This window comes from Podarcis tiliguerta (assembly GCF_965153285.1).
Source record: "Podarcis tiliguerta genome assembly, chromosome: 16".
NCBI classification, from domain to species: Eukaryota; Metazoa; Chordata; class Lepidosauria; order Squamata; family Lacertidae; genus Podarcis; species Podarcis tiliguerta.
Window position 1 is genome coordinate 5418302 of NC_139549.1, and position 17182 is coordinate 5435483.

Here is a 17182-nt window from a genome sequence, read left to right on the forward strand (position 1 = left end):
TTCTAAAAGGTCGCTGACTCCTGGCATAGAATGAGCTATCAAGAGGCCACTTCAGATCTACTAATACACAGCTTAACTGTGTGTGTTAGCATATCTATAAATGTTTATATGGGCAAGTAAGAATGTGTGTGCCTGTGTGTGTGTGTATATGCAAATATTTATTTACATTACATGCTGTATATGTATAGGTAGGCTCTATATCAGGCACCCCCAAACTCGTCCCTCCAGTTGTTTTGGGATTACAATTCCCATCATCCCTGACCACTGGTCCTATTAGCTAGGGATGATGGGAGTTGTAGTCCCAAAACATCTGTAGGGCCGAGTTTGGGGGTGCCTGCTCTATATCATACCTATATACCAGGGCATAGTATACAACTGACAATCAACATTTCCAGTATTGCCATAATGTTTCTGAGGGACGTTTGCCATCATAATAGAGAAAATGAACGTTTTCCAGGAACTCAGCTATACAGCTGCAAATAAAACATTTTACATGTGTTGTAAAGTGAAGTATGCAAATGTGACACTAGATGGCGGCAGTGAGCTAAGCAAAATTCATTGCATTTTTCAAAACTTTTTTTTTAAAGCATTTTCACAGCATTTATTTATATGTGTGCAGATTCCACCCAGTATTGTTCGTGCTTAATGCTTTGGGGAAATAATGTACTGTTACATTTGTCCACCTATTTGTATTTTATGAATTTACAAGTCTTGAGGCATCCTTTTTTTTTGGGGGGGGGGGGACAATGAATAAATATAAACCTACATATTTTCAAAAGAGAGCATTATGATTGACAGCTAACATTTTCCGCAATTTTGAAGGGTAAAAGATCCCCCCCCAATCTTATAACATATGAAATGGAGAGAACAATTATAGCAACAGATGAAAATTATAAAAGATGGCAAACAAAACTATGAAATAGGCAGGTGGAATGAGTGCCGTTGCATGTGGGCTAAAATATTAAAATTCCAGGTAAAGAATAGCTGCATTAAACATTTCCAGCATTATTGTTCCATAATGCTTTTTTTGGGGGGGGGGGGGTATTTATCCTCATGGAAGGCAAGGGGTGGGTGGAATTAATGAATAGAAGGCTTAAGTACCACTTGTTTGGTTTTTAAAAAATCTCTTTTTCCTCCCTATAGGCATGTGGGGTTTTCACGACCGGGATCTGATGCTCCGCAAAGCCCTCTACGCCCTCATGGACAAAGGGATGGAAAGGGAGGCCCTCAAGCGGCGGTGGAGGTGGCAGCAGACGCAGCAGAACAAAGAGGTGAGGCCTGATCCTGCAGGGCCCTTGGGGTTTCCTTACGACCAGCCTCCACTGGCACCCGGCACTTCCTTAGGGCTGAGGCTCAGCCCAGGATCCCTTTCCTATGTCTTGGAACATAGGGATGTTCACAAATCCCAAGCGGTTTTTTATGTCTTCCTTATTGTGGGAGGAAGTTCCCTGGGAGTGGGGGTGGTTCAGGACAGGTTTGCACCGAATCCCCAGTCAGCCAGACTCTATTCAGCAACACATTACGGGACAGAGTCCAGAGAGTCTGCAAGAGTACAGTTGTACCTGCAAGTCAAACGGAATCTGTTCCAGAAGTCCGTTCGACTTCCAAAACGTTCGGAAAGCAAGGCGTGGCTTCCAATTGGCTGCAGGAAGCTCCTGCAGCCAATCAGAAGCCGCATCGGACATTTGGGTTCCAAAGAATGTTCGCAAACCAGAACACTCACTTCTGGGTTTGCGGCATCTGGGATACAAGGTACGACTGTATTTCCATTATAAAACACATTACACAGCCAAAACGCACGTCATCTGAGCTGCTTTCCCTCCCCCCAACCACCACTTGCCACCCTGTCACCCCACCATATCTCACCCAAACACAGTCCTTTGAAACACTTTGTTGTTGTTTAGTCATGTGCGACTCTTCGTGACCCCCTGGACCAGAGCACGCCAGGCACTCCTGTCTTCCACTGCCTCCCGCAGTTTGGTCAAACTCATGTTGGGAGCTTCGAGAACACTATCCAACCATCTCGTCCTCTGTCGTCCCCTTCTCCTTGTGCCCTCCATCTTTCCCAAAATCAGGGTCTTTTCCAGGGAGTCTTCTCTTCTCATGAGGTGGCCAAAGTCTTGTAGCCTCAGCTTCAGGATCTGTCCTTCCAGTGAGCACTCAGGGCTGATTTCCCTAAGAATGGAGAGGTTTGATCTTTTTGCAGTCCATGGGACTCTTGAAACACTTACTCAACCCATTATTATTATTTTTTACTGGACGTGCAGAGCCCTCCTTGTACCTCACCTGGTTTTTAACTCTTAACATTCCTGCTTAACTGGCTCTTACCAGCTTTGTGGGCAGGCGTATGTGACGGTAGCCTCGCCGATAAAGGATAACCTACATTGCACCTCATTTTCCAAGCGCCGGTTATGTCCACACCAGGCTAGCTTTAGCACCGGATCCTCCACCGGAGCTGGGCATGTTTAGCCTGGAGAAGAGGAGGTTAAGGGGTGATATGATAGCCATGTTCAAATATATAAAAGGATGTCACATAGAGGAGGGAGAAAGGTTGTTTTCTGCTGCTCCAGAGAAGCGGACACGGAGCAATGGATCCAAACTACAAGAAAGAAGATTCCACCTCAACATTAGGAAGAACTTCCTGACAGTAAGAGCTGTTCGACAGTGGAATTTGCTGCCAAGGAGTGTGGTGGAGTCTCCTTCTTTGGAGGTCTTTAAGCAGAGGCTTGACAACCATATGTCAGGAGTGCTCTGATGGTGTTTCCTGCTTGGCAGGGGGTTGGACTCGATGGCCCTTGTGGTCTCTTCCAACTCTATGATTCTATGATTCTCTTTGAGCATTCAAGAAACCCTGGAGAGTTAACCTTCAGGAGCGCCCCATGCCCTGCAAACTTCTTGAAAGTAGCCTCGCGATGTGGAGAGAAGCCTTGATTTACATGTCTGTTTTCCCTCTCTTCCCGTTCATCTTCCAACCACCTTAGTCTGGCCTCGTTTACACAGAAGAGGAATGGCAAAAGGAGTGGAACGAGCTGATCAAGCTGGCTTCCAGTGAGCCACGCATGCACTACGGCACAAATGGAGGGAGCTGCGGAGGGTGAGTGGTATTTCCCTGCTCCCCACAGATCACACCCAAGATTGTTACCCTGTGCTCTGCCCTTGAAGGCTCCCCAGAAACTTCAGGTCGTCCATAATGCAGGAGCAGGAATGTCAAGTCAAGTCAAGTAACCTTTATTGGCATCACATAAGCAGGTGGTGCTGCAGGTTAAACCACAGAGCCTAGGGCTTGCCGATCAGAAGGTCAGCGGTTCGAATCCCCACGATGGGGTGAGCTCCCATTGCTCGGTCCCTGCTCCTGCCAACCTAGCAGTTCGAAAGCACGTCAAAGTGCAAGTAGATAAATAGGTACCGCTCTGGCAGGAAGGTAAACGGCGTTTCCGTGCGCTGCTCTGGTTCGCCAGAAGCGGCTTAGTCATGCTGGCTACATGACCCAGAAGCTGTACTCCGGCTTCCTCAGCCAATAATAATAATAATAATAATAATAATAATAATAATAATAATAATAATTTAGTATTTATACCCCGCCCATCTGGCTGACTTTCCCCAGCCACTCTGGGTGGCTCCCAATCAAGTGTAAAAACAGTACAGCGTTAAATAAGTTAATAAGCAGAACAGCGCTTTGGAGGCTGCTAGTTTAGAGTAGAGGTTTCTGGTCTTCGTCAGCTGAAGCTGTTTGCATTTATGCGTGCTGCCAACCACTCCCAAGTCAAAACGTCTGACAGCGCTCCCCTTTCTCCCCCGCCACCCCACAGTGTGGAAGGCTCCGAGGAACCCGTCTATGAGAGCCTGGAGGAGTTCCACGTCTTTGTGCTGGCCCATGTGCTCAAGAGGCCCATCGTGGTGGTGGCAGACACCATGCTGCGAGACTCTGGAGGGGAAGGTAGGAGCAGTGGCTGCGGAGCAAACCCAGAGGGCGGACATCTCCCCCATCCACTGAAGAGGGAGGCTGGGTGGCGCACAACTTCTTCCAAGGAGGTGGGGGTCAAACCAGATCAGGAATGAGGGGACGGCTCCAGTAGCGTCCCGTACATAGAGGGACCCCTAATCCCCAGTGAAGGACTACTTGGAAGGAGGCAAGAGCAGGCACTCTTGCAGAGGGGCATCGGGCAGACGCTGCTGCCAAGGGCTGCTTTGAGTTCCCGCTAGCGTTGCAGTGGACTGAAGGTTAACTCTTGCAGCCCACAACTGAGGGGTATTTCTGTATCGTCAGCAAGCTGCTCAGTTCCTTCTCACTTCTCTCTCTCTCTCTTAGCATTCGCTCCCATCCCCTTTGGCGGCATTTATCTGCCCTTGGAGGTCCCCGCCAACAAGTGCCACCGCTCCCCCCTGGTCCTAGCCTACGACCAGGCCCACTTCTCTGCCCTGGTATCCATGGAGCAGAAAGAACCTCCCAAGGAACAAGGTACGTGCGGCACTTCTAAGTTCTGCTTATGCCCAGCCTAGAAAGCGGAAGGATAAAAAATTTCCCTCCCTCTCGCACGACGCCGGAAGTCGTGGGCATCCGGTGAAGCTGAATGTTGGGAGATTCAGGACAGATAAGGAAGGATTTCCCCACGCAGCACAGAGTTAAGCTGCGGAACTCACTGCCACAGGAAGATGGCCACCATTTGCCATCAAGTCTCAAGTTTGATGAGAGTGAGAGGAAATCGCTTCTCCAGCAAGTTATTTTAGCAACTCCTATCATGTTGCCTCCTACCTTCCTTTCCTCTAAACCAGCGGTTCTCAACCTGTGGGTCCCCAGATGTTGTTGGACTACAACTCCCATCATCCCTGACCACTGGTCATGCTGGCTAGGAATGATGGGAGTTGTAGTCCAACAACATCTGGGAACCCACACAGTCCCAAAAGCACAACCTTAACCTCAACTGAGTCAGTAACTCCATCCCAGCCCCTGCCAACCTCCTTTTGAACCCGAGTCTCCCTCGAGCTGGATGGTGCTGGGTCTGCTTCTGAAAGGGGCGAGCTTCTCAGCCTTTGCCTGGCTGCCTCTCCCCTTTGCTTTCCTGCAGCCCCCCAGGCTGTCGCCTTTCCTGGCCTCTGAAAGAGCTATTCCTTTTTTCCGCCACAGCTGTGATTCCGCTCACCGACTCTGAGCACAAGCTGCTCCCCGTGCACTTTGCTGTGGACCCCGGGAAAGACTGGGAGTGGGGTAAGGACGACAACGACAATGTCCGGCTGGCCAGGTGAGTGGGAAGGGGTCGGTTTGGGGACAACAAAGGGGAGCCGCTTGGGAGGTCGGAAGGACTCAAGACAACACAGTCTGGGGCAGACGTGGTCTCATCCAGGGTCTCATCCAGGGTCTCATCCAGCACCTCTTAAGGGGTGAGCTTGGGCTGGGTGGGTTGAGGAGGAGGATTGATCAGTGGAGTGGAGGGAGGTGGCAGGCGTGGAGAGTGGCTGCCTTTTTGAGGAAGGAGAGACGGCCATCTTGGAATCTGGAATTTACCTCCAGCATGGAACATCTCCCACTTCATGGTTTCTGAGCGCCATGGTTTCAACTTGTGGGAGAAAGTTAGGTACTCGGGAGAGATCCTACAGGGAGTCTTCCAGATCTGACTTTTGACTCTGCCTCGCGTCTTTCCCCCGTTGTTTTTGTGTAGTGTGACGCTCTCGCTGGAAGCCAAGCTGCACCTACTGCACAGCTACATGAATGTAAAGTGGATCACGCTGCCTTGCGAAATGCAGGTAAGGGAAACTCCTTCCAGTTTCCGAGGAGGGCAGGTGTCCTATAAGCCGATTCCTGTTCTGCTCTGGCGTGGAGGGAACGCCAGGGGCTATCAGAAGACCCCCCCCCCCAGCCCGAAATAGGGTGAAGCAGACCCTTGCTAACTCCGCTTACCTCTCTCTCTCTCTCTCTCTCTCTCTCTCTCTCTCTCTCTCCTGCCCCACTTTCTCCAGGCGCCTCTCGCGCAGCCGGAGTCACCGACTGCTTCCGCGGGGGACGACGCTCGGTCAGCGGCCGACTCTGGCGACTCGGACAAGGAGTCCGTCTGCAGCAGCTCAGCCAGCAACAGCGGAGGCAGCAAGAGCAGCAGCAGCAAGGACAAGGAGAAGGAGAAAACCAAGAAGGAGCGGGAGAAGGAGAAGGAGAAGAAGCGGGCCGATTCGGTGGCCAACAAGCTCGGCAGCTTTGGCAAGACGCTGGGCAGCAAGCTGAAGAAGAACATGGGGGGCCTGATGCACAGCCGGACGGTCAAGGGGGGCGTCAGCAACGGGCAAGGGGGCGAGACCCTGGAGAAGAAGAAGAAGAAGGGCTCTGTCAAGGTGAGGAAGGGCAGCAAGGACGAGGCGCTGTCCAGCGACTCGGCCACCCCGCCCGAGAAGCCCTGCGCCGCGGGCAAGGCGGCCGCCGAGAAGCCGCCGGACGGCTGCAAGTACAGCAGCGACGTCCGGCTGAGTTTGAGCATCCTGCGGGCCGCCATGCAAGGGGAGCGGAAGTTCATCTTTGCCGGGCAGCTCAAGACCAGCCACCGGCACCCGTTCCAGGAGGAGATGATCCAGCGGTACCTCTCGGATGCCGAGGAGCGCTTTTCGGCGGAGCAGAAGCAGAAGGAGGCGGAGAGGAAGGCGGCCGCGGCGCAGGGCAGCGGCGGGGCGGCGGCCAAGAGGCCGGACTCGGACGGCAACCCCCTCAAAGGCGAGGAGGGCTTGCTGGGCACGGCGTACCCTCCGGGGCTCCCTCCGTACGGGCTCCAGAGCCCCGACCTGGCGGCCGTGGGGGCTAAGATGGCCGGCTTCCCATCCAGCTACTCAGGGGTCTTCACCATCCCTCGCCCCTCCATGACGGGTGGCGTGGAGGGCTCTCACCCGCCCAGCTACCAAGAGAGCCGGAGGCAGCTTGCCGGCGGACCCTGCAGCCCCCTGCCGCCCTATGCCACCTTGCCCAGGCACTGCCCGCCGGGCCGCCCTCACCCGTACCAGACCAGCCCTTCCCACCTGGGCGGGCGCTTCTCTCCCACCGAGACGGACACGCCCCCCGGCTACGTGGGGGCAGACTGCGACCCCTCTCCCTGCCCGGGCCTGCCCGCCAACGGCTTCCGGGAGTATGCGGAGGCGGGCGGCTGCTCTCCCAAAGGCGGCGAGCGCAGCAAAGCCCGGCTGCTCTACAACCTCCAGCAGACGAAATGCAAACAGCCGAACTGCAGCTTTTACGGGCACCCGGAGACCGGGAACTACTGCTCCTGCTGCTACAAGGAGGAGCTGAAGCGCAAGGAAAGGGAGAGGGAGGCCTTGATACACAGGTTCTGAAGGGCCGGGCACCGGACTTCCTGGCCCCCCGGACCCACGCGATCCGTGGGCAATGCAATAACGCGTCCTCCCTTCCCCTCGCCCCTCCCTCCCCGCCTCGTCGAGGAGAAGGGCTGGCCGGTGTCAGAGGGGGCGGCAAGTTGCTGGTGGGGGGCGTGGGGCGGAAGGCGAGACCCCCCCTTGCTTCCGGGGGGGGGGAGCATGGAGAGAGGGCAATGAAACGCTGTTGGAGAGCAGAGGGGATTGGCAAAGGGTTGGAGGAATCGGGAAGGTTTGAGTTTTGCAGGTCGGAAGCCGTCGAACCGAGCAAATCTTCTAGACCAAAGCTTTGAATTCCAAGGGTAAAACATACGTGGTGTTGAAAGGGGGGGGGGGCTTTCTCTCTATCTGCCCCCGACGTGATTTTCCTTTTTTCATTTCAAAGGGATAAAACCCGCCATCCCTACATTTCCCCCAAAGTTTGAAATCTTTTTTTCCTCTTTTTGTTAAGTAATATTAACCAGCTTTTTTGATTATTATTTTTAAAAAACATTTTTAGGTTTTTCTCCCACCCCTTAAAACATGGCTTTTTTTTAAGTCGGAAAAAGGACCTTTCCCCCTTTCTCTTGAGTCTCAACACTCCTGTTAACCTCCGCCTCGTCCACATTCTGCCCCACTCCTTCCCGCAATCCTCTCTGGTCTGTCGCAGCTAGCTTCGAAGCCTTTTTAGATGAGTTGGGCTTGAGATATTCTTTTTAAAAAGATATATTTTTTATTAAAACAAACAAACAAAAGGACCCTCTCTTGTAGGGAGCTGCGGGTGGGGGGGGCGAAGGGGGGGAACCATCAAGTCGCAATACTGAGTGTGTGTGTGCGTGTGATTGAGAGAGAGTTTTTTACTGTGCAAAAAAGCAAAAAAACAAAACCCAAGCCTGTTCCTTTAGATGGTCATACCTGCTTTGGGGGTGGGGGAGTGGGGTGGGAATAGAAACCAGAACTTGAATTGGTGGGGACTTTGTTAAGAGCAATAAACCTCTGCAAACAACTTGAAAACCGGGAGAGACAAAAGAGAGTTTTCTGGGCATCGCTGTGGTTTGATTGCCACGGCCCCTCTGCAACGCTCGGTTACACGTGTGTGTACAAATTCTCTTACCTGCAGAGAATCACTCCCTTCCCGCACGAGCTGTTTTGTTTTCTTTCGTTTTGTTTTTCTCCTAGACTACCTCTGTTCTGCTGAGTAGAAATAATCTGGCTCTCTTTTGCCGAGCCGATACTTTGACTGTGGGAATGACGAGTAAAAATACTAAAGAATTATAGATATATATTTTTAACAGGGCTCTACATTTGTGTTAGAGGGGAGGGGCGGGTAGCGGGCGGGAGGGATGTAAAAAACAGAAAACTAACTATACACTCTATTTTTCTCGTTTTGGGGGGCGGGGGAGGGAAATGACCCCCCGTTTTCCCAAAAATCTCGCCCCCCCCAAGCCCTTGGAAATCTTTGGCGTTTTCAGAAAATTCCTTCCCCCCAGTGCCCCTACCGCCGCTGCTGCAATGCGAATGTTTATTTCCCCAGGGTCGGGAACGGCCTTGGAAACCTCCACCTGACACGGGTTTGAGCGGGAGCCCGCGAAAAGCGAAGAACGGGGGGCCGTAAAGCGGGCAAGATCCGGTGGGGAGGTACATCTGACTCGCTGACGAGTCTCCGAAACTATGCAATTCTTTTTCCACTCCAAAGCTGCCAGGGTAGGACCAAGAGGGATAATGCAAGTGTACTTAAAAAAAATTGGAACGACTGGGCAAAAGACGAAACAAAACTCGGGTAGTTTTCTTAGCTCCTTTGCGCTGCCTTAACGGCAAAGGGGTGGTTGTCTTCATGGCTTTGTTTAGAGGATGGGGCAAAAAGGATTGTGCCCATACAGACCGCCGGGCTCAGCCTGTCGAGGGCTCAGCCGCCTCGTATGAAAGGGGAGTGGGATTTTGCGGGGAGGGTCCTCTTCCCACCCCATGTGGGACAGAGGCTCTACCTACCCGTCCCCTTCGCTACGGTGGTGTCCACTGGCAATTTCACATCTTCATGGATTTCAGAGCGGATGGGGTATTTTTCCCCGGTCAGGGGTGGCTGCGTGGAGCTAGCAGAAGACTGGAGTGGGGGGCAATAGCAGATGAATTATTGGGGCGCAGGACTCCCTGTGTGCAGTTCCCCACTCCGATGGAAGAGGCAAAGGCCTGTGCAAAAATGAGGGGCCTTTGGCTTTCCGGACGTGGCTGAACTACGACTCCCATGGGAGTCGTAGTTCAGCGGCACCTGCGAGGCCAAAAGATATCACTCCAGGGTCAGGAGAAGGATGGAGAGCCTTCATCCCTCCAGCCAGCATAACCCTCTGGCCCTCAGTTGTGCCAGCTGATGGGAGTCGAGGGCCGCGGACATTCCTCCTCCCTTTATTTCAGGAGGTAAACAATTTGGGTGCTTGTTCCTGGGGAGGGTTAGCCTGCCTAGGGCGTGGGTGGCAAGCCAGGGCCTCTTCGGTGGAAACACCTGGAAAGAGAGAGCACCCCAGGTAATTTTCAATGCCTGAAGCATCCTTTGCTAAATGACAAGAAACCCTTTTGAAGGCCGCCTTGAGTTGTGCTCACAGCTCCATAACGCACATAGTTAAAATGAAAGGCATCGCTGCCTAGCTGGGAAGTAGCCAAATTTTCTTTGCTCGTGACACATGTGGGCTGTGTGTGTATGTGTGTGTGTATACATGTTCTTTTCCACCCCCTAAAACATCTCTCAAGTACAACCATAGGCAAACTTGGCTCTCCAGATGTTTTTGGGACTACAACTCCCATCATCCCTGACCACTGGTCCTGATAGCTATGGATGATGGGAGTTGTAGTCCCAAAACATCAGGAGGGCTGTTTGCCTATGCCTGCCCAAGCATATTTTCCTGGGGCTTTTGGATGAAACGGTTGCATCTATTGTCATCTTTCTGCCCGCTTTTGAGTGCTTTGGGGTTGGCCAGCGGGAGCATTCACTGAGGGTTGTGGTGGTTGTTTTTTGCAAAGTTTGATATGTATTTAAAACGAAAACCCCTCTGAATGAATCAGGCCATTAAAGGTGGATACATGTATGTATGTAGTCTGGAAAAGGGGAATGGTGAGGTTGGAAGAAGGTTTTGCAGTCATTTGGAAAAAAAACCTCCCAAAAAAGTCATTTTTTCATTTTAATAGTATCCCATGTTTCCCATCTGCTAGAGTATCTTAAGGCCAAAGTTAGGATAATGTCCATTCATTTTCTCTTTGCTTTAGGACAGCATGGTTGGCACCCACCCAAGTCCTTGCTTAGGCCCTCTTGAAATTAATGGACCTAAACTAGTTGACACGGATGAATTTCTAGGGGTCTACTCTGTGTAGGGCTAACAAGTGGCTTACAGCCCTTCCCCCCCTCTAACTCACAAATTATAATTTCTTGAGATCTTGCCTCAATGGTTAGTCACTGGTCTCCTGTGTCTGGTCTTATTTCATTAGTAATATTATTTCTGCAATTAGGTTGTAGTACTTAAAAAAAAAAAAGATCAAGGGGAGAAATGAACTTGAAGCATTTTTGAGTTTGCTTTTTCTAAAAAAAAAAAAAAAGTATTTTTCTTCTGTGAACACCAGAGTGCAAACTAACGCCCAAATTCCAAAGCCTTTCCCGCCTTAATGACGTCACGATGAATTCTAATTAATTAACTTTCATATACTCGGGGGAGGGACTCTGAATCAGTGTAGCTGTGTCTGACTGGCTTTATTTTTAAAAAATAAATCAAATTTTTTTTTCTAATATTCCACCTTGTTTCCTTTATGGCGAACATCTCTTCCCACCCCAACCTCATTCTTCATTCCTCAAAAGGGAATATTTTTAAAAAGACATCTTATTTATTGAACTGATGCAAACCCCTTCTGTTTTTTGTCCCCCCCCAAAAAACCCATTCCCTAGGCAGCTGAAAACTAAAATGAAAATGTTTTATGGTACACTCCACTCCCCCTTTTTACTTTTTAGAAAAAGCTAGGTTGCAAGAGGGAGAGTTAAGCAGTCTGAATTTCCAAGCACCTTTTCATTTCAGAAACCATACATTTTTTGTAGAAAGGTGAGGTTAGGGGTTTGTGTTTCTGTATGTTTGTAAGGGGCGCGAGAAGAATGGTATGTTTGATTGTGGTCCAGCCCCCTCTGGTGGTCAGGAGTGGTTCTGCCACACCTTGGCCACATGTTTCCCACTGGGTTTTTTGGGGGGTGGGAGGATTGGGGTTGGAAATTAAAACAAAAACACAGTTTTGCACGCTTTCTTGTGCAAAGGAAGGAAATGGGGTGAACCCCAAGCCGTGGCTTTTGACATTTCTTATGCTAGGACATCCGCTGGACTGTCCCTTCCTTTCTGCCCCCCCCTCCCGAAATAGGTTAAAGCGGTTGGAATGAACCCAAGTACTGTCATTGCTCTAGAGGCATAAACGTTTGAAAAAAATATATAAATATATATAAATATATATATAGAAATATGCACAACAATACATTTTGCACAGCAAAAAAAAAGAGCCTCATTGGACAACGGTTTTTAGTTTCGTTTATTCTATGCGAGGTCATTAACTCTTAAGGTTCTGTTTCTTTTCAATTTGCTTTTTTTTCCTGGAGGGGAGGGGGAGATAGAATGACTGTGGGGTTTGTTTGTTTTTTTGTTGTTGTTCCAAGGGATTAATTAAAAAAAAGTCCAGGGTATAACTTTAACCAGCTTGTAGAGTCTCCATAGAAAGGTTTCTCTTTTATGGGTTTTATTTTTCCTGCTAGTTGTCCGAGAAGTGACCTGAATTAATTCTCCCGTTGTTGTTGACAATAAAAAAAAACTATTTTTAAAGAAACCGCAACTTTATTTAAACATATATCGGTGTGGGCAACTTTTTATTTACTTTGCTCCTGTAGTGCCTTAACTGAACGCTAGGGGTCGCTGCTGTCTGGTCTCACTTAAAACAGTGTATAATTTCTGGTTCGCTTGTTTTTAATATGTTGTGAATCAGCCCGGTGACTCATAGGGAGGGACACTGGTGTGCAGCAGAGGAGCCTCCGGGGCACAGAAAGAATCGTAGAGTTGGAAGGGCCCATTAGAGTCATCTAGTCTAACCCCCTGCATTGCATTCAACCACTCAACGCACAAATCAGCCCTTCGGGTTTGCAGATGGCGGGGAGCCTCTTAATGAGCCTGCCCTGTGACAGTCCCCTAATATATTTTCCCAAAGGGATGCGGGTGGCGCTGTGGGTTAAACCACAGAGCCTAGGGCTTGCCGATCAGAAGGTTGGCGGTTCGAATCCCCGCGACGGGGTGAGCTCCCATTGCTCGGTCCCTGCTCCTGCCAGCCGAGCAGTTCGAAAGCACGTCAAAGTGCAAGGAGATAAATAGGTACCACTCCGGCGGGAAGCTAAACGGCGTTTCCGTGCGCTGCTCTGGTTCACCAGAAGCGGCTTAGTCATGCTGGCCCACCATCCACTGGGTTTTGCTTTTTCAAATTGGGGTTGTAGTCAAACAAGGGATACGGGTGGCGCTGTGGTCTAAACCACTGAGCCTCCTGGGCTTGCCGATCAGAAGGTTGGCAGTTCAAATCTCCACTCTTGTCCCAGCTCCTGCCTACCTAGCAGTTCGAAAGCACACCAGTGCAAGTAGATAAATAGGTACCACTGCTACGGGAAGGTAAATGGCGTTTCCGTGCGCTATGGTTTCCGTCACGGTGTTCCGTGCGCCAGTAGCGGTTTAGTCACGCTTGCCACATGACCCAGAAAGCTGTCCGTGGACAAACGCTGGCTCCCTCGGCCTGAAAGCGAGATGAGTGCCGCAACCCCATAGTCGCCTTTGACTGGACTTAACCGTCCAGGGGTCCTTTACCTTTACCTTTTGACCTATATTTTCCCACCAGAGGCCAAAGATCAAGGGGGCACACACCCACCCAACTCAATGTATGAAAGCTGCTTGGCCAGGCTGGTGACTGAACACTGCGATGGGTCTTCCCCTCCACCAGAGGGCAGTAGGCAGCTCAGAGGCATCCTTGGTACTGTGTCCCCTGCTAAGCTTACAGCTGCTCATTCTGCCCAATGGTAGGGCCTTCCTTCATAGAAACAGCAGGTGCCCGGTCATCGGATCAGGACCTTAAACTAAGTTAGCACAGGGGTCCCGTATCTCCGGGTCGTCTACACTGAGTAGTAGCTGCTCTCAGGGTTTCAGAAATTCATCTTCCCAATCCTGACCTGGAAGGGCTGGGGATTGAACCCGAGACCTTCTACATGCCAAGCAGGTGTCCTACCCACCCAGCTGTGGTCCTTGTTTGCAGCAGGACTTCGCTGCAACTCCCTTTAGATGGGTCAGGGCCCTCCGAACTTAGGAAGAAATGGAACGGGCTTTAAAATGGTCCGAGATTAAAGCGATCCAACCTGCTCATCTGCGGCTGCTTATTTTCCACTTTCTGCTTTTGAGGGCTGGGAAACGCCTTTTTGGATCTGGATGGGCGTGGTGGAAGCCCAAACCCAGTCCTGGGACGTGTTTTAAAGGTCAGAGACGAATGCCGGAACATCTGAATCATCTTAAAAGCAAGAGGAATCTTGGAATCCCATCACTGCAAGAATTAGACTGGTGTTTTTCAAACCCTCAGCTCAAATCCTCTAGGGGCAATCTTTCTTGGCCTTGGGTCTCCAGATGTTTTGGGACTACAACTCCCACCATCCCTGGCCACTGGTCCTGCTAGCTAAGGATGATGGGAGTTGTAGTCCAATAACAGCTGGGCTCCCAAGGTTGAGAAAAGCTGCTCTGGGGTTTGGCAAAAGATCGCTGCTTCAGAGCTGGACCTGCAATATGATAAAATAATTGGTTCAAACAGAAAGAGGGAGCAGGAATTTCACGCCATTTGAGTCGTTTGAAGCAGACAAGAGGAACCTTTTTATTACTATTTTATTAACCCATTATTATTTGATTTATATACTGCACTCACAAGATCTCACGGTCAGGGACCACATTTCCTTCTAGACAGCTTTCTAAGGGCCACGTACAAAAATAGAGAAATTAATAAAACTTTGCCCTTGTACTTTCAGCTGATTCCCCGCCCCCCCTCTCTCTGTGTCTGGAAAGGGATCTTCTGACTTCCACGACACTTTCCCAGCCAGGCAAAAACTGCTCTGGGTCCAAAGGGGGACCAGTGAGGAGAGGTCTGGAGGGCCACCGGTTCCCCACCTCTGATTTGAACACGCACACTGGGTTTTCCCTGTATCTCATCCCCTGCTTTTCCACACCAAGAGACAAATGCAATCTCTGGTTACCTGCCTGGGACTTGAAACGCGTCTGCAGGAGGCCCAGGTCTTCTGTCGCTTGCTTTTCCCTGGGCTCTGGTTACACGGGAAGGAACATTTTGTTGTGTTCATATTGCAGAGGCCTCTCACATGAGATGGTGCCCCTCTTCAGGGAGGCCTCACCCCACACCAAGGGTAAGAAAACACCCTTGGCTTTTTGTCGTCCGTCCCGGTGTTCTCCAAATTACACACACACACAAATATTGGGGTGTCTTCCTACTCGCCCTGGCCTCATCCAGCTCAATACCATTCTCACTAACTGGCAGTGTCTCTCTGGGGGTTCGAGCTGTGATTCCTTCGTTGGAGCGGGTTGGGCTAGATGACCCTGGGCTCCCTTCCAACCTACAATTCTGTGATGGAACCGAAGGAGGATGGGAACATTTTTTTAAAAAGATATTTATTAAGATTTTTATGGTTAATGAAAAAAAAGGTATAAGAAAAACAAAAAAAACCAATGTAAAATTTAACAAACAATACATCAAAAATAAGAAGAAAAAGAAAAAAGAACAATACATCCAAACAGCATAATAAAAAGGGAAAAAAACCACATCCAATTCCATATCATTATTTTTCATTTACTTGTTTCCTCGACTTCCTCACACCTCCCTTTTTTGTATTCTAGTTCAAATGCTAATTCAGCAAATCCTTTCCCTCTCTCCCAATTTTTGTTCTATAATTTATCTTAACTCAATCTAACACTAAATTTTCCACCTTAGCCCATTAACAATCAGTTTTTGCTTAATTCTTTATAACATTTCTGCTAAAACCATATAGCTTCATTCTAGCTTTCTTCTAACATTCATTAAGGAGGGTGGGAACATTTTAAAGGGTTGATTTTTCTTCTATTATCCCTTCCCCAAGCAGAGATGGGTCTCTGGATCGAAATCAGGGTGCCTCTTTACAGATATGGTTTGGTATTTCACACACTGGTCTCATCACCTCCTGGCCAATAGAAGGGGAAGAAATGGAAGCAGTGAGACATTTTACTTTCTTGGGCTCCGTGATCACTGCAGATGGTGACAGCAGCCACAAAATTAAAAGACACCTGCTTCTTGGGAGAAAAGAGATGAAAAACCTAGACAGCATCTTAAAAAGCAGAGACATCACCTTGCCGACAAAGGTCCCTATAGTTCAAGCTCTGGTTTTCCCAGTAGTGATGTATGGAAGTGAGAGCTGGACCATAAAGAAGGCTGATCGCCAAAGAATGGATGCTTTTGAATTCTGGTGCTGGAGGAGACTCTTGAGAGTCCCGTGGACTGCAAGAAGATCAAACCTCTCCATTCTGAAGGAAATCAGCCCTGAGTGCTCACTGGAAGGACAGATTCTGAAGCTGAGGCTCCAAGACTCTGGCTACCTCATGAGAAGAGAAGACTCCCTGGAAAAGACCCTGATGCTGGGAAAGATGGAGGGCACAAGGAGAAGGGGACAACAGAGGACGAGATGGTTGGACAGTGTTCTCGAAGCTACCAGCATGAGTTTGACCAAACTGCGGGAGGCAGTGGAAAACAGGAGTGCCTGGCGTGCTCTGGTCCAGGGGGTCATGAAGAGTCGGACACAACTAAACGACTAAACAACACAATAAACAATTTCACACACACACCACTGGCTTCCTCTTTTAACTTCCCATCACAAACAGGGATGTTTGCCCAATCGGCTTTCTCCCTCTCGCAGAAGACGTGAAGCTGACACCGTTTGGCCGCTTCAAGCCAATTATGTGGCCTTAATCCCATAAAGTCTCTGTGATTTCTCATGACAGGTTGCCCTTTCGGTCAAGATCTAGGCTGTGTGCTTGTCCTTTTTATTCCTGTGATGGAGAGAAGTGGTGATGGAAGACTCTGATGATTCCTAGCAGCCTTGTCTCATACTCTGTGTGGATCGGAAATTCTAAGAAACCCAAACAAACCTGCAGTTTTGAAATTAGTGCAGCTCTGAAAGTCTCAGTCCGCCATCTTGATTCAAAATGGCATCTAATTATATATATATATATATATATATATATGCAGGTTTTGGTGTCCTCGGGTGTCTTCCCGTGTAAAAGTTGGGGTGTCTAGGCGACGTTTCGACGAGGTCTCACTCGTCATCTTCAGGCTGGTGCTTTCGGCTTCTTGTTACTGGAACAGAGAGCTCTGTTCCAGTAACAAGAAGCCGAAAGCACCAGCCTGAAGATGACGAGTGAGACCTCGTCGAAACGTCGCCTAGACACCCCAACTTTTACACGGGAAGACACCCGAGGACACCAAAACCTGCATTCCTGTACCCGTGAAAATCTACGAAAGCATATATATATATATATATATATATATATATATGGTATATAAAATGGCTGAGAACCTGTTCCTTAATTTCAGGCTCCATCGTGCAAAATTGGGTGTTGACATCTTAAAGCGGTACTCAAATGCATAGTGGATAAACAACTTTACAAAATACAGGGTAGATAATCATAGAATTGTAGGGTTCAGAGGGATGCCAGTGGTCATCTAGTCCAGCCCCTGTAATTGAGGAATCACAGCTGGCAGATGGCCATCCAACCTGTGTTTAAAAACCTCCAAAGAA

At 49.5% G+C, this 17182-nt stretch overlaps 2 protein-coding genes across 4 annotated transcripts in view; both read left to right on the top strand.

Annotated features, from left to right (window-relative positions):
- OTUD7B (OTU deubiquitinase 7B) overlaps positions 1-12162 on the top strand; it is a 50217-nt gene extending 38055 nt beyond the window's left edge. For all 3 annotated transcript variants that reach the window (XM_083416510.1, XM_083416509.1, XM_083416508.1), the window contains exons 6-12: positions 1144-1271; positions 2982-3094; positions 3810-3937; positions 4310-4459; positions 5126-5240; positions 5658-5742; positions 5956-12162. In XM_083416510.1, the coding sequence (XP_083272636.1) occupies positions 1144-1271; positions 2982-3094; positions 3810-3937; positions 4310-4459; positions 5126-5240; positions 5658-5742; positions 5956-7305 (2069 nt within the window). In that variant the 3' untranslated portion in view covers positions 7306-12162. The remainder of the gene's footprint in view (positions 1-1143; positions 1272-2981; positions 3095-3809; positions 3938-4309; positions 4460-5125; positions 5241-5657; positions 5743-5955) is intronic.
- LOC310666130 (intelectin-like protein) overlaps positions 1-17182 on the top strand; it is an 814635-nt gene that overhangs the window by 491850 nt on the left and 305603 nt on the right. The window lies entirely within an intron of this gene.